Source organism: Zosterops lateralis (genome assembly GCF_965231275.1).
Source record: "Zosterops lateralis genome assembly, chromosome: 3".
NCBI classification, from domain to species: domain Eukaryota; kingdom Metazoa; phylum Chordata; class Aves; order Passeriformes; family Zosteropidae; genus Zosterops; species Zosterops lateralis.
The window spans coordinates 107,894,189-107,911,961 of NC_139764.1; the positions used below are offsets into that span (position 1 = coordinate 107,894,189).

Below are 17,773 nucleotides of genomic sequence, written 5' to 3' on the forward strand. Positions count from 1 at the left end.
CCTCAGTAACTCAGAAGGAGGTCGGGTGCCTCCTGTCCAGCCCCTGGAGTAGCAGTGACACATGGCAAAGCCATTCCTACCTGTGCCTCCTCCCAAGGGAGCCACGCCAGTTGTGCCAGCTCCAGTCCAGCCAAACAGCTCAGTGCTAAAGCAGTCACACCTCCTCCTGCTCCTGAAGCTTTGATCCCGTGTGCCAGCCAAGCCCACAAGGAAAGGATGTGGCAGAGGAGGTTCTCTGCACTTTAAGATAATGCTGACCTCATTTATTCAAATATTGACTTATGGCCTTATTTTAAGCAAAATGCCCAGAGCCATGAGAATTCTTCCATTAGTTTATAATAGTACAAGATCACACCAATGAAACAGATTTTCATGTCATTCTATGTACATTTTCTTTTAAGCATATACAATTAATTTTAAATTTGCTGTAAGCTGATTATTCCAGTCATGGATTATTTCAAAGACAGAGAAGCAAAACTGTACAATTTATTAGTTCAGGTTGCTGGGCAAACAATCCTTTCAAGCAGGAAAGAAGCCTCCAATACATACAAACACACAGTGTTGGACCCAAGCTGATTCTACATAAAACCAGCCCAGCTCTGTCCACCCAGTCTCATGAAGCCACAAACACCCTGCTGTCATCCAGTGGGGACTCAGCTTGGATGCCAACAGGATTTGCTCTGTCTAAAGCAACTTCACGTTGAAGTGAGTATGAGCCTTCACTCTCTTTTCAACACAGCCCCTCTCAGAAGGCTCAGCAGGTTGAAAGCAGCATTAGATGAGTGAGGGCAATCAGACACTGCTGCAGTCGTATAAATTCCCAACAAGCCCCTTTTCCACTTCCTCAGCACATGGGCTGACCAGTCAGGGCACCATCCCCCATCTGAGCTACTTCAAACTCATCACAGAATATGCTGAGTTGGAAGAGACCCACAAGGATCATTGAGTCCAACTCCTGGCCCTGCACAGGACACTCCAAGAGTCACACCCTGTGCCCCAGAGCGATGTCCAAATGCTTCTTGAGCTCTGTCAGGCTGGAGCTGTGACCACTGCCCCAGGGACCCTGTTCAGTGCCCAGCCACCCTCTGGGTGAAGAAACTTGTTCTAACATCCAACCTTAACCTCCTCTGACACTACTTCAGGACATCCTGGTCCCCACAGAGCAGAGATCCCTGTCTGCCCTCCCTCTTCACCTCATGAGGAAGCTGTAGATCACAATGAGGTCTCCCCTCTTCTTTCTCCAGGCTGAACAGGCCAGATGACCCCATATGGATTTCCTCTCCAGAGCCTTCACCATCTTGGCTGCCCTTCTTTGGATAGTCTCCAATAGTTTAGTATGTTTTTTACACTGTGGTGTCCACAACTGCACAATATTCAAGGTGAGGCCACCCCTGCACAGAGCAGAGCAGGACAATCCCCTGCCTTGCCTGGCTGGTGATGCTGGGCCTGGCGCACTCCAGGACAAAGGGCTGTGCCCAGGCAACTCAGTCTTTCAGCTGCAGCTCCCACTCCTCTATCAGATGCTAAAAAAACTCAGGAATTTAAATACCAGAGTCTTCTCAAACAAAAAATCACTGCACTGTTATCAAGGAAATATATCATTTTTCTGGAATAATTTCTCTTAACTATCAAGTCACTACCAAAAAGCTGCTGGATATGTGATGGTTTATAAGATCTGTTAAAACCTTAGTAAGTACTCCCCAGAGCTTACACTGAGGGTATTTTAAACTGCTACAAAGATAGCTTTCAGGAAAAAAAGAATGAAGTCAGAATAAACACACACCATGGAGAAAACCAGCAACAACAAACAAACAAAAAAAATGGCAACAAAGCAACTTTGAAACCCTCACAATATCCAGTATCTCATGTAAGCCTTTGGTTCTCCACACTTGAGCACCAACAGCCCAGCTACTGTCACCACCTTCCCATGCTGATTAAGCACTATGAGTTTCAAGGGAAAAAATCTACCATGGCAAGAGAGGAAGGAACAAGCTGGCACAATGGCAGTTCTGGTATTTTCCTGAAGTATGAGGTCTCACCACATTTTCTACTTCCTAAAGATAACAGGTACCTTTTTGCATCCTTTCATTGAATACTTTTTCCCAAGCTCTGTAGTGACAGGACATGGGGCACTGGTTTTAAACTGACAGAGGGAAAATTTATATTAGACTTTTCCTGCTGCTGAGGGTGGTTAGACCTGGAGTTGGCTGGGGATGGAACTGTCTGAGAGTTTGTGATTCAGATCTCAGTGGCATGGCAGTGAGAAGGTATTTTTAGGAGAAGTGTTTAGTGGCTGAAAACTAATTTCAGTTTGGCCAACTTCTGCAGAATTTCCTGCCAGCTGTAAAGGTAAAATCAAAAGTGCAAGTAAGAAACTTCAGTGAGGGATATGAGAGATCTTGTGGATTATAAGAAATCTGTGAAAGTTACAGGATGTCTCTGAAAAGGAACATAGTGATGACAGGGATTTGTTAATTTATTTGTACAGTCTATAATCAAAAATATCACAAAAGATATCTGTGCCTGAATCATAGGATAGCTTGGGTTGGAAGGGTCTGTAAAGACCATCCATGGGCAGGGACACCTTCCACCAGACACGGTTGCTCCAAACCAGGAGCAACTTGAACAAAGTTTCTTTTTCCATTTTTTTTTTCAGTCCACCCTGCAGTATCTGCTATTTTTCCTCACTTCTTTTGTAACTTGCTTTTTGCTACATCACCCAGTTCTAGCACAAATATTTTCTGCTTAAAGCAACAATTCCTCTACATCCATAGCTTGCCTAAAAAAAAAAAAAAAAAAAAAAGTAAAATAAAAACAAAAATAGCAGCCTTGAGACAGTCTAAAGCCAAGAGAATTGGTTCTGTCAGCACAGAACTCGTCCATCTGGAAGCTGCCCTGGATCTGCCTGGCATTTTTAGATTGGGTAAAGCAGTGGTGCATTCTCCAAGACATGACTCATCAAGCATTTTTAATAAAAAGTTTGTGTTGAATTTTACAGCCCAGTAAGAATGCCTGAAACAATTAGGAAAATGAACAGTTGAAAACAGTTTAAAATGTAGGCTTTTCCTCCCAAATTATTTCAACTAACAAGAGAAACTCGTTGCATTCTAACAGCAACCACCTCCAACATCAGTTTCTTGTGCTGGCTCGGGTGCAATTAGCAAGACTTTGAGAAGGAAATGAAGAGCAGAGCAGAAACCCTGCCCAGCAGCCTGCCCTGAAAGACACAAACCACATATGCCTCATTTCCCTACTCCAGGCTCCTGTAATTTTCTAGAGTGCATTATAGTGCTTAACACCGTGTAAGATAAAACACAACTGAAAATTGAATGTTTATCAATTCTCACTTACCTAAAGCAAACTGTCTTCACACACTCCCTCATAATTTTACAACTGTATGCTGTGGATGGTAAGTCACCATTGCCAACCAGATGGGAAGAAAAATATTTTATGGATACCTCACTGCAGATTTATTAACTCTAGAGGAAGTACGCTGTCATGTTTCCTCCAACATGATAAGAAATACTTGTCTTAAACTCAGTCATAAATTCAATAAACATTACAATTGTGGATTTAATTTACCCCCTCACTTCTATGAGCAGAATTGCTGGGCTCTTCCATCTACAGTACAAGACAGGAAATGGAAGTATCAGAATAAAACCACAACCACCTCCAGGTATTTAATACCTTACAAGGATAGAGGAGGTCAAAATGTTTCGCCTGGGAAGTGACATGAAGCAGAAAGTGATGGGTTGTGCCACTTGCTATTTCCCTCAGTCTGAGCAGAGCTCAGAGCAAGAAACCAGCCTGGAAATGAAAGGTGACACCTGCAGGAAAGGCAGCAAATGTGTCCACGAACAGAATGAAAAAATGCCATTAATTCACACTCTAGAGAAAGCCACGGATCTTTGAGGGCACAGGGGGAGAATGTATTTTTGGAATAAATAAATAAATAAATAAATAAAAAAAAAAAAAAAAAAAAAAAACCCCACCACACACACCACATTTTCTGAAGCCATGACTCAGACATTGTTCCATATATAGATTTATGCATCTTCCTCTGTTCCTTCCCTTAAGTTAATTTTGTAACATCTATCTGGCAAAACATTCAAGGTGAGTCACAAAATACTGAATTACAGATTCTGCTAAAACAAAGCCATGTCAAAAAGCACTGAAGAACGAAAGAATCATACCTCATTTATATTTTGTTCAAATCCAAAGAACCAAATAAGCAGTGAAAGTACCTTGAGGTCAACACTATATTTATAGGTGTTCCCTTAAAGCCTTCATTAGATAATTAGCCCACAAAAATAAATTTGAAGCTGAAGACTGTTGCTTATCTGAGAACTCTTTTTACAAATTCATTCCCCCGAAAAATAAAAAATTGTATTTGAAGTTTCCTTTCTTCTATCAGGACTCCACACTACCACAAAAGTTTCAGCTCCTCCTGCAGATTTTTTTCCAGGATTCTCCCAGCCAAAAAGGACATCATGATCATAGCCCCAGGTTATGAATTCAAGAGTTATGAAAACAAGAAAATCTCTGAAAGTCTTTTGGGTTTAAATGAAAACTCCTTTTACGCTCCAAAGAAAAGCAGAAATGCTTTGATAGACAGCCTACAATTTGGCACATCTCTAATTCTGAATGACAATTAGTACTTGAGCAAACATGGCAAGAATCTGGCTTTGAAATAAATTTACAGGAACTTAAAAGCATTATTCAGAGCATGCACAAAGTGTTCCCTTCATCTGTAAAAACAGACATGATGCAAGAGTCTGAATGGTCCCAGATTGGAATCTTGCAAAAACCACAAAATATGCTTAGCATTACAACAGGAACAAGTGTTTGTATCTGACTCCATGCTGTCAGAGCATTCTAATTGTGACATAAAGCTCATTTACTTTTTAGTGTAGGCATTTTAGTCAAGACAATAAACTGAACTTCTGGTGGAAAAGCACAGAAAGAAATCCTTATGAAATGGAGTTTTACAAAAGCCAGTCAAAACAGCAAACGCTCAAGGGCACCCTACAATCTCTATCAGGGAGGCAAAATTGTTTCATCAGGTCAATTATGTTCTAAAAGCTCAGAGATCAAGTTCCTCAAATATCTACTTCCACATATATTTAGAAGGATTAAAGTAATTCTTATTAAGATCATGATTTCAACCTGCATGGTTTGCAATGCTCCCAATCACAGGAAAATAGGGTTTGAAAGCACCTCTGGTAAAAGGACACTTATCCAAACTGGTCAGAGCAAGGTTAGTATCAAAGTCAAATCAGGTTGCTCAAGGTTTTGTCCAGCTAAATTTTACAAGTCCTGAAAGGATGGAGATTAAACAGCCCCCCCCAAGCACCTTTTCTGATATCGAATTCTTGTAATAATTTTTCCACATTACATTCAGTCAGAACTACCATTTCCTAACTTGCAGGTATTTGTTCCCAATTTTTCACTGTGCCTTCAAGGAGAGTAGGTTGTTCTCCTCTCCAGGCTACACCAACTTCTTGCACACCATGTGCACAGGCCTCCCAATCATCCCCAACTCTCCAGCTCAGTGACATTCCCGCTGCATTTGAGGGGAGGGAGGAGCAAAACTGGGCATAGTATTTTACAGTCCTGTGGGTGCCAGGAGTAGGGAACAACCACTTCCCATGACCTGCTGGCTGTTATCCTGCTCGTGTCCCCTGGTAGACAGTAAGGTAGTTCATCACTACTGCAGTACATCAATCACCACCCACCCCATTCACTGGGGAGTTTTTTTTAGGTGCCTGGTCATAATTTTGAGCATTTGAAGAAATCAGCATTATGTGAGCATCCCTACCTGCCTTCCTCCTGCTTCACTCCCAATAATTTTTCCCCTGTACACTCATTCAGCTGAAATATGCCAGAAGAGCAGCATCTCTCAAATAAGAACTGCACATTTTTTATTTTTAGGGGTTTTCTGCAGAGTCAGCAATGAAGCACTTAAATCCTTCCCAAGGAAAAGACTTCAGGACTGCCCCAACACTTGCCCTTCTAACCTGATGACTGGCTGATCACCAAATATGCAGCTTGGAAGCAGCTACAGCATGTGCTGTGTCTTGCAGAGCTAATTGATAGTAACACCACCACTGGTATTTGAAGAATTTGAGAAGGGATCAGAGGCCCTACAGGAGTTTATGAAGAGCAGTCTGGGGCAAGGGATAGCAGTAGCTGCCATCAGGAGACAAAGCACCCGAGGCAAGTTCAAAGAAAGCCAACCCTCACCTTTGCTGCTCTCAACACAGTCACTTGAAGGAGTTGTTTGGATTTCAGAAAAACAAAGGAAATACTCTCGATTGTTCCCACACAGTCACAACTACAGGGATAATCCTGGGGACCCAGCTACATACACATTAAAAAAGTGAAATCGAGAGAAGAGTCAGCAATACCACCTTGGCTTTTTCAAACACCAAGGTCAGGATTTACTGCTTCAGTCACTGCTGGGAACTGAAAAACCAGGATACAGCAGTGAACAGCAACTGTGTGTTGATGGGAAATCAGAAAAGTCTCCTTGCTGCATGGAGATGGCAGGCTGTGTCTTATTCTACTGACAGCACATCTCTGATTTCATAAACAGCTTTATTTCATCTACTGCTCATCCAGCCTGAGGCTTTCTGTTACTGGTTATCTACCAGGGCAGGGTTCCTCCTACAACCTACATATTAGAGGCTATTTACATTACAATCCATACATGTGCCTTATAGTTCTCTCTCAGTAAGGATGAAGCACTCAGACTGAAAGAGGAAACTCTTCACACAAAATAAGCATCTTAGTAAGGCGATGAGCACATGGAAACAAGAGGAAGCAATTTTATACACTCTTCATTGTTCTTTTACTTGACAACCCCACACTGTTAATTTATATATACAGCCCTATAGCACACAATGATTTAAGAAATGCCTTCAAGCTCTCCTCAAGCTGCAAAAGGTGTCAACTGAGATGGTTTCAAATTCCCCTACTTCCTTGCACCACATCCTTATTCAGATACTGGCAGGCTGTAAAAGCAAACCCTGTTATACTCAGGCTTTTTATAACGTGAATGTGTCAATGTAATGGGTTTTAGTACAATTTTCCACTTCACAGACACTCTCCTTCCCTGTGCTGAAGGATGAGATGTATTTTCAGTAACCTGTGGGTCAGGCAAAGGAAGCCTTGTATTTGGTTTTCAAGAGAAAAATAGCACAGTTCATGATAATTTATCCTTAATTTAAAGGCTACATTCTGCTGTTTGCACTTCTCAAGAAAATCTGCTGCCTCCTTATCTACCATACCCATGAGAGCATGGGATTAACATATTTGCTTTTATCCTCATGGCTTCAAAAGCCTTGCTCACCTCAGCACTTCCACTGCCTCACTTGCAGCACAGCATCTCATTCCACCTGGTGCCAGAACAGCACCAACTCAGCAAAAAGTGTTATTTGGGACACTGAGGTTTCAAACAAACAGCCCATGGCCCACCCTGCAGACACTCATGCAGCTTAGAAATCCTGCTCATTTTGTCAAGTCTTGCACCAAAGTCTCTTAAGAATATTCTTCACTTAACCTCTTTGGAAAGGGAAAGAGACAGGCTCTGCTTTTCAGGAACAACTGCTTTAGTTGCTTACAGAGACCAGAGTTTTACAGTGACTCCAAAAATCTGAGGCTAAAGGAGTGACCCTGCACAGTCTCTCCCTACTCATTCTCATTTCACCACCTCTTCCCCTGCGCTGGTCTCACAGTTGTGCTGCTCCAGGGTGTGTCTGTCTAGTTTGCTGCCAAATCAGCCAGCTGGTTCCCTTCCAGCTGGATTCAGCCCTGGCCAGTGTCTTTAACTAGATCATTGTGTGGACACATGATCACTAAACCTGCCAAAAGAGGAGATTAAAGAACACACTGATATCTGCATTATCCAGGGGTTGACCATACCAAGAAACGATGGGAGAATAGCATTCTCCTGGCAGTTTGTTCTGGCAATTAATAACTTCCCTGACAGAAACATTTAGATGTTAAAATGAATGCAAACAGCAATGCGATTTACCTCAAGTTTTAGGCAGGCTTATTCTATTAAATCTTGTATTTATTGGTTTAGGATAGAGCTAAATAAGCCAAACTCCATAAAAGCATTTAAGTGATGGGAACACTGCAAATCCAGCCCAACTGCAGAAAATCAGGATACAGAAGAACAGATGCATATTTTTACATATTATGCTCAGTCCTCTTCTCAAGACATACATATTATTGTGAACAACCAAATCCAACACCTACAGAAACATAAAAGACATATCAGTAACAGGTTCTGGCTGTTTAGAAACTATTTTCTCTTTAAAGATATTATTAAATCAATTAAAAAATTGCAAATTAGAGGTACAGTTTATAAGGAACATTTGGCTGGCTAAAAATGGATTGGGAGGCATAAAAAAAACCTTTAAAGATACAGAATAAGAAGGCTGTGAAATAACCAGTTTGGTGGATTGTAAACACTTATGGAGATAAATTAATATAGACTCAGAAGAAATTTATGAAATTTTAGCAGGGACCTAGTGCAAAGTAAATGCAGGTTAAAATGGAAAAGGAGAAACACTCTACATTCCCTGACTCCTAAAACTCAATCCCATCCACTGTGTTGCCCAGGAGAAGGACTGCAGCCAGAGTGAGGCCATCCAGCTTGCTGAGGTGAGGCAAAGCTGGCACAGGAGCTTTTCCCCACCAGCGAGCTGTCAGCTCCCAGCAGGGCCCACTGGAGCCAGGGCAGACACAGGCACTGCACAGCCCAGGCCCCTTCCAGCAGCAGCCTGGAGTTATCTGTGAGCCACAGCCTGCAACTGCAGCCCCAGCCTGCAACTGCAGCCCCCAGCCTGCAACTGCAGCCCCCAGCCTGCAACTGCAGCCCCCAGCCTGCAACTGCAGCCCCCAGCCTGCAACTGCAGCCCCCAGCCTGCAACTGCAGCCCCCAGCCTGCAACTGCAGCCCCCAGCCTGCAACTGCAGCCCCCAGCCTGCAACTGCAGCCCCCAGCCTGCAACTGCAGCCACAGCCGGACTTCAGGACAAGGGAGATTATATGCAAAGCAGCCTTAAAACAAATCTCTCCATAGCTCAAGTTCACAGTTAAGTGATGAGATTCTCCTTCACTTCATGAAACCAGTGGTTTTATCTCCTCAAGGAGCAGAGATTCTTTTCCCTGAGTGCCAAAGATGCACTGAAAAGAAACAACTTGAAACATTCTGGCAAGTTTGCTTTCCTATTTTTCCGGAAAAATGAAGACACAGTGCAGCTCGGGGAAATAAAAACACACTAAGAGGAATGAAGGTATACTGGTATGTTACCAATAAAGCAACAATTGAACTGAAGAGTCAAAACTGGAAGACAAAAAATTTCTATCAGGGCCAAGTTGACAATTGGTGAAAGTGTGCTGCAGCTGATATCAGTGTCAGTAGCATCTTCCTCCTCCTCCTCCTCCTGCAGCCACGAGCTCAGTCCCAGGTTTTGAACAGCCAGCCTGGCTCAAAGCTGACTCAGGAAGACAGGGAAGTTTCAGATTCTTTGGTTCATACAAGCAAGGCAAAAGGACAAGGCTTATTAGCCAGAGGTAAGCAAAGGCTCAAGGCTTAACCTCAGTGCCAGCTTAAAAAGATCAAACTATATCCACAGTCAAAAACATTTGACAAAGGCTGGCCACTTGGTAATTTTATCAAAGAGGCAGAAACTGATGACTCAAATCTTTAAATAGAAAGTCAGGCAAGTTTCCAGGAACTCTAGCAAAACTGCCTTATTTAAAATTAAAGTAAAAATCATCAATAACTCCCATCCACAAATATCTATTTGCAGCTGCTGCAGAAGCAAAAATAATGAGATTGCCTAGCACTCCTTAATTCCAAAACAATTTGGACAAAAAGCATGTTTACAGTGATTTACTTACTGTTAAGAAACACTGTAATCTTAAGCTGTTTAAATAATTTAAAGCAACACTTTATCTAGTTAAAACAATGAACACAATAACATTCATTTAGAGTTTCTTTAACAACAATGTCAAATTTAAACTCAACTTGCAATCACAAAGCTCTTCAGCACTAAGTGGAGAGCAACTGCAGCCCTCACCTGTAACATCACAGGTCAGCACTGCACAAACTGCTGAAATTAAAGGAAAATGTTTCATTTTTAAAATTATTCAAAATATTATATTCTAAATTATTCTGCTGAATGCAATCCTGGCCTAATACAGATTTCACAGAATGTTCAGAGTTGGAAGGGACCCACAAGGATCACAGAGTCCCACTCTTAAATAAATGATCCATACAGGGACTAAATTCATACCCTTGGTGTTTTTAGCACCAGGCTCTGATGAGCTGAGCCAGTCTCAGGGTCATGAGCACATTACAGGCAATAAATATTCCTCAAATAAAAGTGAAGTTAATAATCTAAATTACCTCATATTATACTCTCTACAGTGTACACCATTCTGAAAGTGGAAAGATTCAACTCATTTGGCAGACAGACACATACTGTGATTTTTCCTTCAGAGTCTGATTCAGGACTCTGGCAGTGGCAAGCCATGAATTTTTGTTCAAAAATATCTACAATGCATCCTTTTCTTTGTTCAAGGTTTCTGAAAAGGTATTTCATACTGATTGTATATGAAGAAAGTCAATTCTGCACAGAAGTAGTGAAGTAAAACACAATCCCACCCAAAACCTCTTGTTGGCATTAGTCAGAGAAAGTAAATAGCAGTGCTGGTGAAATGAAATTTATAGTGGGAAACAGGGAATAATTTAGGGGAAAAGGACAATTATTAACATAGCAAGAGCTCACACCAGGAAAGAGGCAACTGGAAAGGCAGTTTCAGTGCTTCAGTGCTGCTGTCCCCAGTGCACCACGGGTGATGCTGAAGCAGGGCTGTGCTTCCACCACCAGAGCACTGGGGAAATCTGTCTCTCACCACCCCACACCCAAAGTCAGGGACAGCAAAGGCTCAGGGCATCACCTGCACTGAACACTGGGCACATTTTAGATCATTAGCACATTCACAACTCAGAGGAGAAACAAAAAGCATCATTATGGAAAAGGGTCAGGAAAGAAAAAGCTGAATGCAATTCAGCTACTTTACAAAATACAGGGTGCCACTTAAAAAAAATAAAAAAATTTAAAAAAATAAAAAATAAAATAATAATAAAAAAAAATAAAAAATAAAAACAACCACCACTTTAAAAGGAGTAGAAGAAAAAGGTTAAAGCCCTGCCAAGGACCAGAGACACATTTTAAGTGCCCAGGTAGCAATCAGAGCATATAGAAACCCCAGATCCACTAGCAACACATTTCACCTGATTGACTCACCACTTCTGTCAAGATGATTTCAGTCACTTTAAGCATCTTCATTGCTGCTCTTTCCTAACAAACCATTTTTATGAAGCCAGGTTAAGGAACCAGCAGACCAGCAGTCACATGTGACAGCATCTCCAGGGCAGCACAATGAATGGGAAGAGCAGAGCTGTGACAGACCAGGCAGCCTCACTTAGCCCCACACAGCCCAGCCTGCCCAACCACATTTCCTGTGTTTATGCAACAAAAAACCCACTAAGGGGAAAAAAAAAAAAAAACCCAAACACAAGCACAGGCAGACAATGAAGAAAGCCAGTGAAGGTGAGGATAATTCAAGGGCAAAGTCTTACCTAGCTGAAACTAAAGCTCTTCAGAACTGTTAGAAAAAAGAAACTGAAAAAAGAAACTGAGACAGCAAATATAACTGCACCCGTACATGAAGTTCACTCTTAAATAACACGAAAAACTCTTTTCAACAAGATACTAAAGTAACTATCCAGTAAAGGTGTCCAGCACGTGGAATGGAATGGTTGTGTTGGCACACAACAAAAGTAGATATAGAGAGACTTCTCAGGATGAAGCCACCAAATAATCACCCAACATTTCTCAGAAATACAAAGGAGTCTGGCAGAACAAGGAACAGTTTTAGGGCAAAAAAACCTCACACTGGAAAGATGTATCTCCCCCATGTATTCCCAAATTTGTTAAACAGGGACTCCCCGCTGTCACAAACAGTAGTGGTTGGCAAAAACCACAGGGTGTTTTTGAGCCCCTTAGGGATGGACAACCATAGACTTGAACTATCTATAAAAAACGATCTGCTGAAACCACAAACACCTTTGAGAAAGTTCATAAATCACTAACTGCCAGACTAAGGGTTTTTATGAAAAGAAAAAAATAAAAAAAGAAAGGAAAGAAAACTTTCCACTACAGATCTGCTTTCCATATCCTTTTCCTCTCTGTCTCCACAGTCAGGACTCTCAGCACAGCAGTTCTTTCTTGGGGGGCAGGGGGGGAAGCCCAAAAAACAAAAAAGACAAGAGCTGAGCTGACAGAATCTCTAACACCCTTTCATGCGATTTTTGCTGTCTTGACTCAAAGTCAGGATCCATCAACTCTTCCCAGCCACTCTAATTTGGTTTCCCAGTATCTCAGGCATGTAACTTACAGAGTAAATTTTACATCACCCTCCCTTATAGTTTTGTCTACAAAAAAGAAAATGGTACTAAGAAATCACTTTGCTGATCACCACAAGTACAGTTGGTCAACATCAGGCTCATCAAGCATTTGAGTACAGAAGGGTTTAACAACCTGAACTTTTGATTGTCATTTTACTCTACGATAAAGTCTGACTGAAGCTCAACTGCACATCCCATCTTACATCTTTCTTGGTAAAAATACCAGCAGCAGAACTCTTCATCTATCCTATCCCATTGCTTGGGGGTGCATGGAGTAGATTTTTGGGGTTTGGTTGGAGGGGGTTTATTCTGTGAGGGTTTTTTGTTTTTGAATTAAAGAACAAGCCCTGAAGTAATGTTCTAACAGGTTCTTGGAATACTACTGGTGAACACTGAAGCTGTCACTGTTTCCACAACAATATGTTACAAGTATTAAGTCTGCTTACAAAAACTTTCCAGATTGTTTTTTGTTGCCAACATGAAGTTGGCAAAAGGCTTCACACTAGTTTAATGTTCAATGAACTTACTCTTCAGAGTAAGAGCAAATATATTTATACTTATTCTGTTGGCAATGAAGAAGCGTATTTGGCTTCCCAAAGTATTCCAAAATTACAAATTTTTCTGAAGATCACATGTAGCAAATTCAAATATGCTAACCATGGGAACCACAAATCAAAATTTTTGCACAAACTTTTGGAAACAAAAAAGATGGGGAAGATGCAGGTAGCTAAGAAGATACTGACAGACGTTCATTGGATTTCAGTATTCCACTGAAGCAATTTATCAGCTGCTGCTGCTGGAATATTTTCTTCTTAGTTATAAAGCCATATAACAATTAGCTGGAAGCTTATCTCTCCAACTTATTATCAACCCAAGACAGCAGAAGACAATTCAATCAAATAAAGTCTTTTCCACCTAAACATCTGAATACATTTCTCCCTTTAATCTGTTTATCAAGCTGTTTCTAGAGTCATACACACAGGATGAATCCAGGGCAGAAGGCAGAGAATTACAATGACAGGACTCAGGGGTGTCACTGGACATTACCAATAACTTTATTTGGTCTTGTATGTGTCACCTCTGATCAGTTCCCCCTCCCCATCCTTCAGACACCTGAATGACACGTGCTCTTGAAACGTGAATTTCCAGCTACCAGAAGAAGATAAGAGAACTTGTTCCCAAGGCATTCTGCACTTCTGCCCTTCTCCTTTTGGTTCCTCCAGAGTCACACTGGCTCTTCTTACTTCCCCATAAATATGAGAAATCTTTGAGTTTGTCAAAGACACCTCAACACTCCTCCCTAAGCCACCTCTTACATATAAAATCCCTTCCACAAGTTGACATAAAAGACAATCTCTTATCAAGAGCCAGCTCTACCATGACGCCAGAAATAAAATAATCAGCTAATGACTTCTCAAGGTAAACTGTGAGGCAACTGCTAATTACAGTGAGTGCAGAGAAAGCCACAGTTACTTCTTTTTCCACCCTTAGTTTTAGTGATGTTTTATTGCACATTCCTCAGCCCTTTTGACCACAAGAAAGAAATACTTGGAAATCTGAATAAAGGACAACACCTTCAAAGAAAATCTGTTTAAAAGGCTCTGGGATTATTATACAATCCTTTCTAGAGCCTGGCCACCATCCTGGCAGGAACTGCTCTGTAAGGGCACACACACACAAATTGTTATGGTAATAAATAACCCACACAACAGCAAGAGTCAACACGGTGTGTGCACCCACTCAGCTCAGTCACATCTAGAACAGTAATAACATGCTCATTATGGCCATCGGAAGAGGATTTCCTTTAGAAAAGGAAATTTAAGGACAAAAACACATAAAACCATGTCACTGAATAATCATACACAATAATGAACTGTACTCAGCCCTTAAACAGTATTCCCAACTACACTAATTGAGAATAGTAAGGATTTCAGTAACCCAAACCTACCATATGTCAATCCTGAGCTATTTCTCATTTCAGCATTACAGCCTGAGTTCAATATATTTAATTAGCACACTCAGCCTTTATGCTTTAGGAATTACCACCACAGGTCCCTGCAATGATCTGGGCAGACATTTCTCACTTGCAAATAAAAAAATGCAGCCCGAAAATAAATGAAGAGCAAGCCTTATCTATTCTGAATAATCACAAAACTCATCGAAAAGTGACGTTTGGTTTCTACCGGAATTTAAAACACTAATTTCATTTTACATTTTCAGATTTCATTTTAACTGTGCTTTGAACCCACAAGACAACTTCCACTAAGACGAACACACTGAAAGCAGATCTCGATAATCAGCAGAACACCGGCCAGGAGGAGGTCATCTCGCTTCACTGACTGCACGTTTGATCTGCACACCGTGCACTCCTTCATTTTTATGCACAACGGGGAGGCAGAAAAGCTATCCAAAAGCCAGGTATCCCTTCACTTGGAAAGCTTTACTCCCGTTCTGGCGGAGCGTGTTTGCACACAGCAGCACAAGCACACGCAGGGCACTGAAGGCACACGCCCTCCACGAGTACAGCAGAGTTAACAGCACAGCCGAGCAGGGTGGAGGTATCACAGACACACAAAACGATCCGTTTCGGACTCCACCGAAGTCCAAAGTCTCTCTAAAGGGGAAGCTGCTGTATGCAAAGCGGGCTCTCAAGAGCCGTGTCTAAGTCACTCGTTCATACTTCCCTATGCCGACTCATGCATTAAAATCCGGACCCATCACAACCGACTGTTTCCTGTGTGAACCTGAACTAGCACATCCTGAACACAGGAACATTCCCGGTGGTTCTACTTTAAAATACAGTGAGTGCTTCTCGCCTTGGTGGGGAAATGGGCGAAGGCGCAGCTCAAATTGACGCTGAGTGGAAAAAAAAAAAAAAAAAAAAAAAAAAAAAAAAAAAAGGCGAAAGGGCTGGATTTAACCATAAAAACTTTTATGCTGCACCAAGCCACTCCCTCCAAGCAGCAGCGGGCATTGCTGTACACCTCGCTCTCCCCACCGAAACCCACGGAACCCTCCGCGCCTCCTCCCAGCCCGGGCCCCCCCGCAGCCCCCGGGACCGGCCTCTCCCGGAGGAAGCGCTCGCCGAGCACCTGCCGCACTCGCCGGCCCCTCCACTGGCCCCCGGTACCGGCACCGCTCCCGCCCCGGGCACCTCGGGGGCTGCCCCGGGCCCCGCGCCCTCCCCTCAGACAAAGGGCGGCGGCGGCGCCCCCGGAGAAGCGGGAAGAGGGGCCGGTCCCGCCGCGCTCTCCGCCGCGCTCACCCATGCTGCGTCCGCCCGCCCAGGCTCGGCGGAGCGGCTCCGAGTCCCGCCGACGCGCTCAAGCCGGGCACCGCGGCTCCATCCGTGGCGCTACGGGAGTGGAAGGGGCGGCTCCGAGCCGCGGGCGGCCCGGGGCAGAGGGGCCGCTCGCCCGTCCCGTCCCGTCCCGTCCCGTCCCGCCGCTCCCGCCGCCGCCTCAGCCGAGCTCGGGCACCGGCGGCTCCGCCCCGCCCACGGCGGGGGGCGCCAAGTCCCGCGAGAGCCGCGCGCCGCCACCGCCCCCACGCCGTTGCCAGGCGGGAGTGACGTCACCAGGGCGGCCCCGCCCCGCGCGGGGATCTCGCCCCGCCCCCGGGACCGCCCCCTCAGGCCGGGACCCCTCCCCAGCCCCGCCCTCCCGTCACACCCTCAGCGTCCCCCGAGTTAGAGCCGGCGTTAGACATCAGCCCCTGTGCAGTCTTCTCATCTCCGTCCTATCAAACCCCCTCCTCAGAACCCCCGCACAGCTCCCTCATCACTCCCAATCAGCCTCCTCACAGCTCTCCCATGACTTCCTCACAGCCCCTCACAGCCCTCTCACAACCCACTCACAGCCCCTTCATCAGCTTCTTCATCACCCAATTCACATCCCTTCACACCCCTCACAGCCCTCACAGCCCCCTTCACGGAATCCCAGCATAGGTCAGGTTGGGAGGGACCACACTGCTTCCACCTCCCTGCACAAGCACAATTACCCAGAGCACATTGGCGAGGGATTGTGTCCGGACAGTTCTGGAGTATCTCCACTGAGGGAGACTCCACACTCTCTCTGGACAATCTGTTCAGTGCTTGGTCACTGCACAGTAAAGAAGTTCTTCCTCATGTTCTGGTGGAACTTGCTGGGCTCAGTCCCTGCCCGTCCCTCTGGTGCCATTGCTGAGCCCCTGGAGCAGAGCCTGGGCCCTGCTCTGAGCCCTCCCTGCACACAGGGACACCCAGGGCTGAGGGCCCCTCTCAGTTTTCTCTTCTGGAGGCTGAACAGCCCCAGCCCCCTCAGCCTTTCCTTGTAAGAAGTTCCACTCCTTTCATCATCTCCACAGTCTCCACTGGACTCACTTCACGAGCTCCGTGTCTCTCACAGAGCCCGAACAGGGCACAGAACTCCAGATACGCCTCAGGAGGCTGAGCAGAGATGCAGGATCACCTCTCTGACATGCTGGCAATGCTCTTCCTAATGCACACAGGATTTCTTTTGCCTTTTTGGCCTCGAGGGCTTATAAACAGCACTATCCCCCTCACCGCTCCCTTCACTGCTGGGGCCACCCCACATCCCTGCCCTGCTTCAAGGCACAAAGTCCTCTTCTTCCTCTGGGGCTGGAGCACAAATCTTGTGAGGAAAGGCGAGGGAGCTGAGGGGGCTCAGGTTGGAGGATTTCACAAAAAGCATGGTTACACACTGGAACAGGTAACTCAGAGACAGTGGAGTCACCATCCCTGGAGGAATGTTCAGCAAAGACTGGACATGGGATTTAGTGCCAGAGTCCTGCTGACGTGCTGCTGTCTGCTCACAGGTTGGACTGGATGACTGAGAGGTCTTTTCCAACCCAACCATCCCCTTGGCCAGTGTCAGTAACATCTCGCACGTGTTTGTGGGCTCGTGCAGTGCTTTTGAAGAGTTAATAGGGCAGGAGTCTTTTTTGTTGGGTGGGGATCTTTTTTCACTTCAGATGTACGTAGGAAAGTGCTCCAAGCTATATCAGGCTGCCACTGTTTAGGTTTTTGTGGGAAACTCAGGAATGAGTGAAACAACTACTTAGAACTGAAGCAATTTAAAGAAAAACCCTGACCCTGAGGCCAAAAGGACAAGTAAACATGGTCTGGTTTTGATGAAAATCAGGGAATATAACACAGCAGGGCTCTCTGAAATGAAAATATTCCCTCTTCCTTGTTGCAGACATCCTTTTATGAGTGGTTCCAAATGAGCTGTTTCAGCCAAGCTCAGGACAAAATTAGCCTGAAAAGAATGTCAAGTATTTCCAG

General features: G+C 44.2%; 1 protein-coding gene and 1 long non-coding RNA gene across 2 annotated transcripts in view; one reads left to right on the forward strand and one right to left on the reverse strand.

Annotated features, from left to right (window-relative positions):
- CD2AP (CD2 associated protein) overlaps nucleotides 1-15,847 on the reverse strand; it is a 76,766-nt gene extending 60,919 nt beyond the window's left edge. The window contains exon 1 of the mRNA XM_083857203.1: nucleotides 15,755-15,847. Within this exon, the coding sequence (XP_083713329.1) occupies nucleotides 15,755-15,758 (4 nt within the window). The 5' untranslated portion in view covers nucleotides 15,759-15,847. The remainder of the gene's footprint in view (nucleotides 1-15,754) is intronic.
- Nucleotides 1-17,773, forward strand: part of LOC310906932 — a 226,187-nt gene that overhangs the window by 86,422 nt on the left and 121,992 nt on the right. The window lies entirely within an intron of this gene.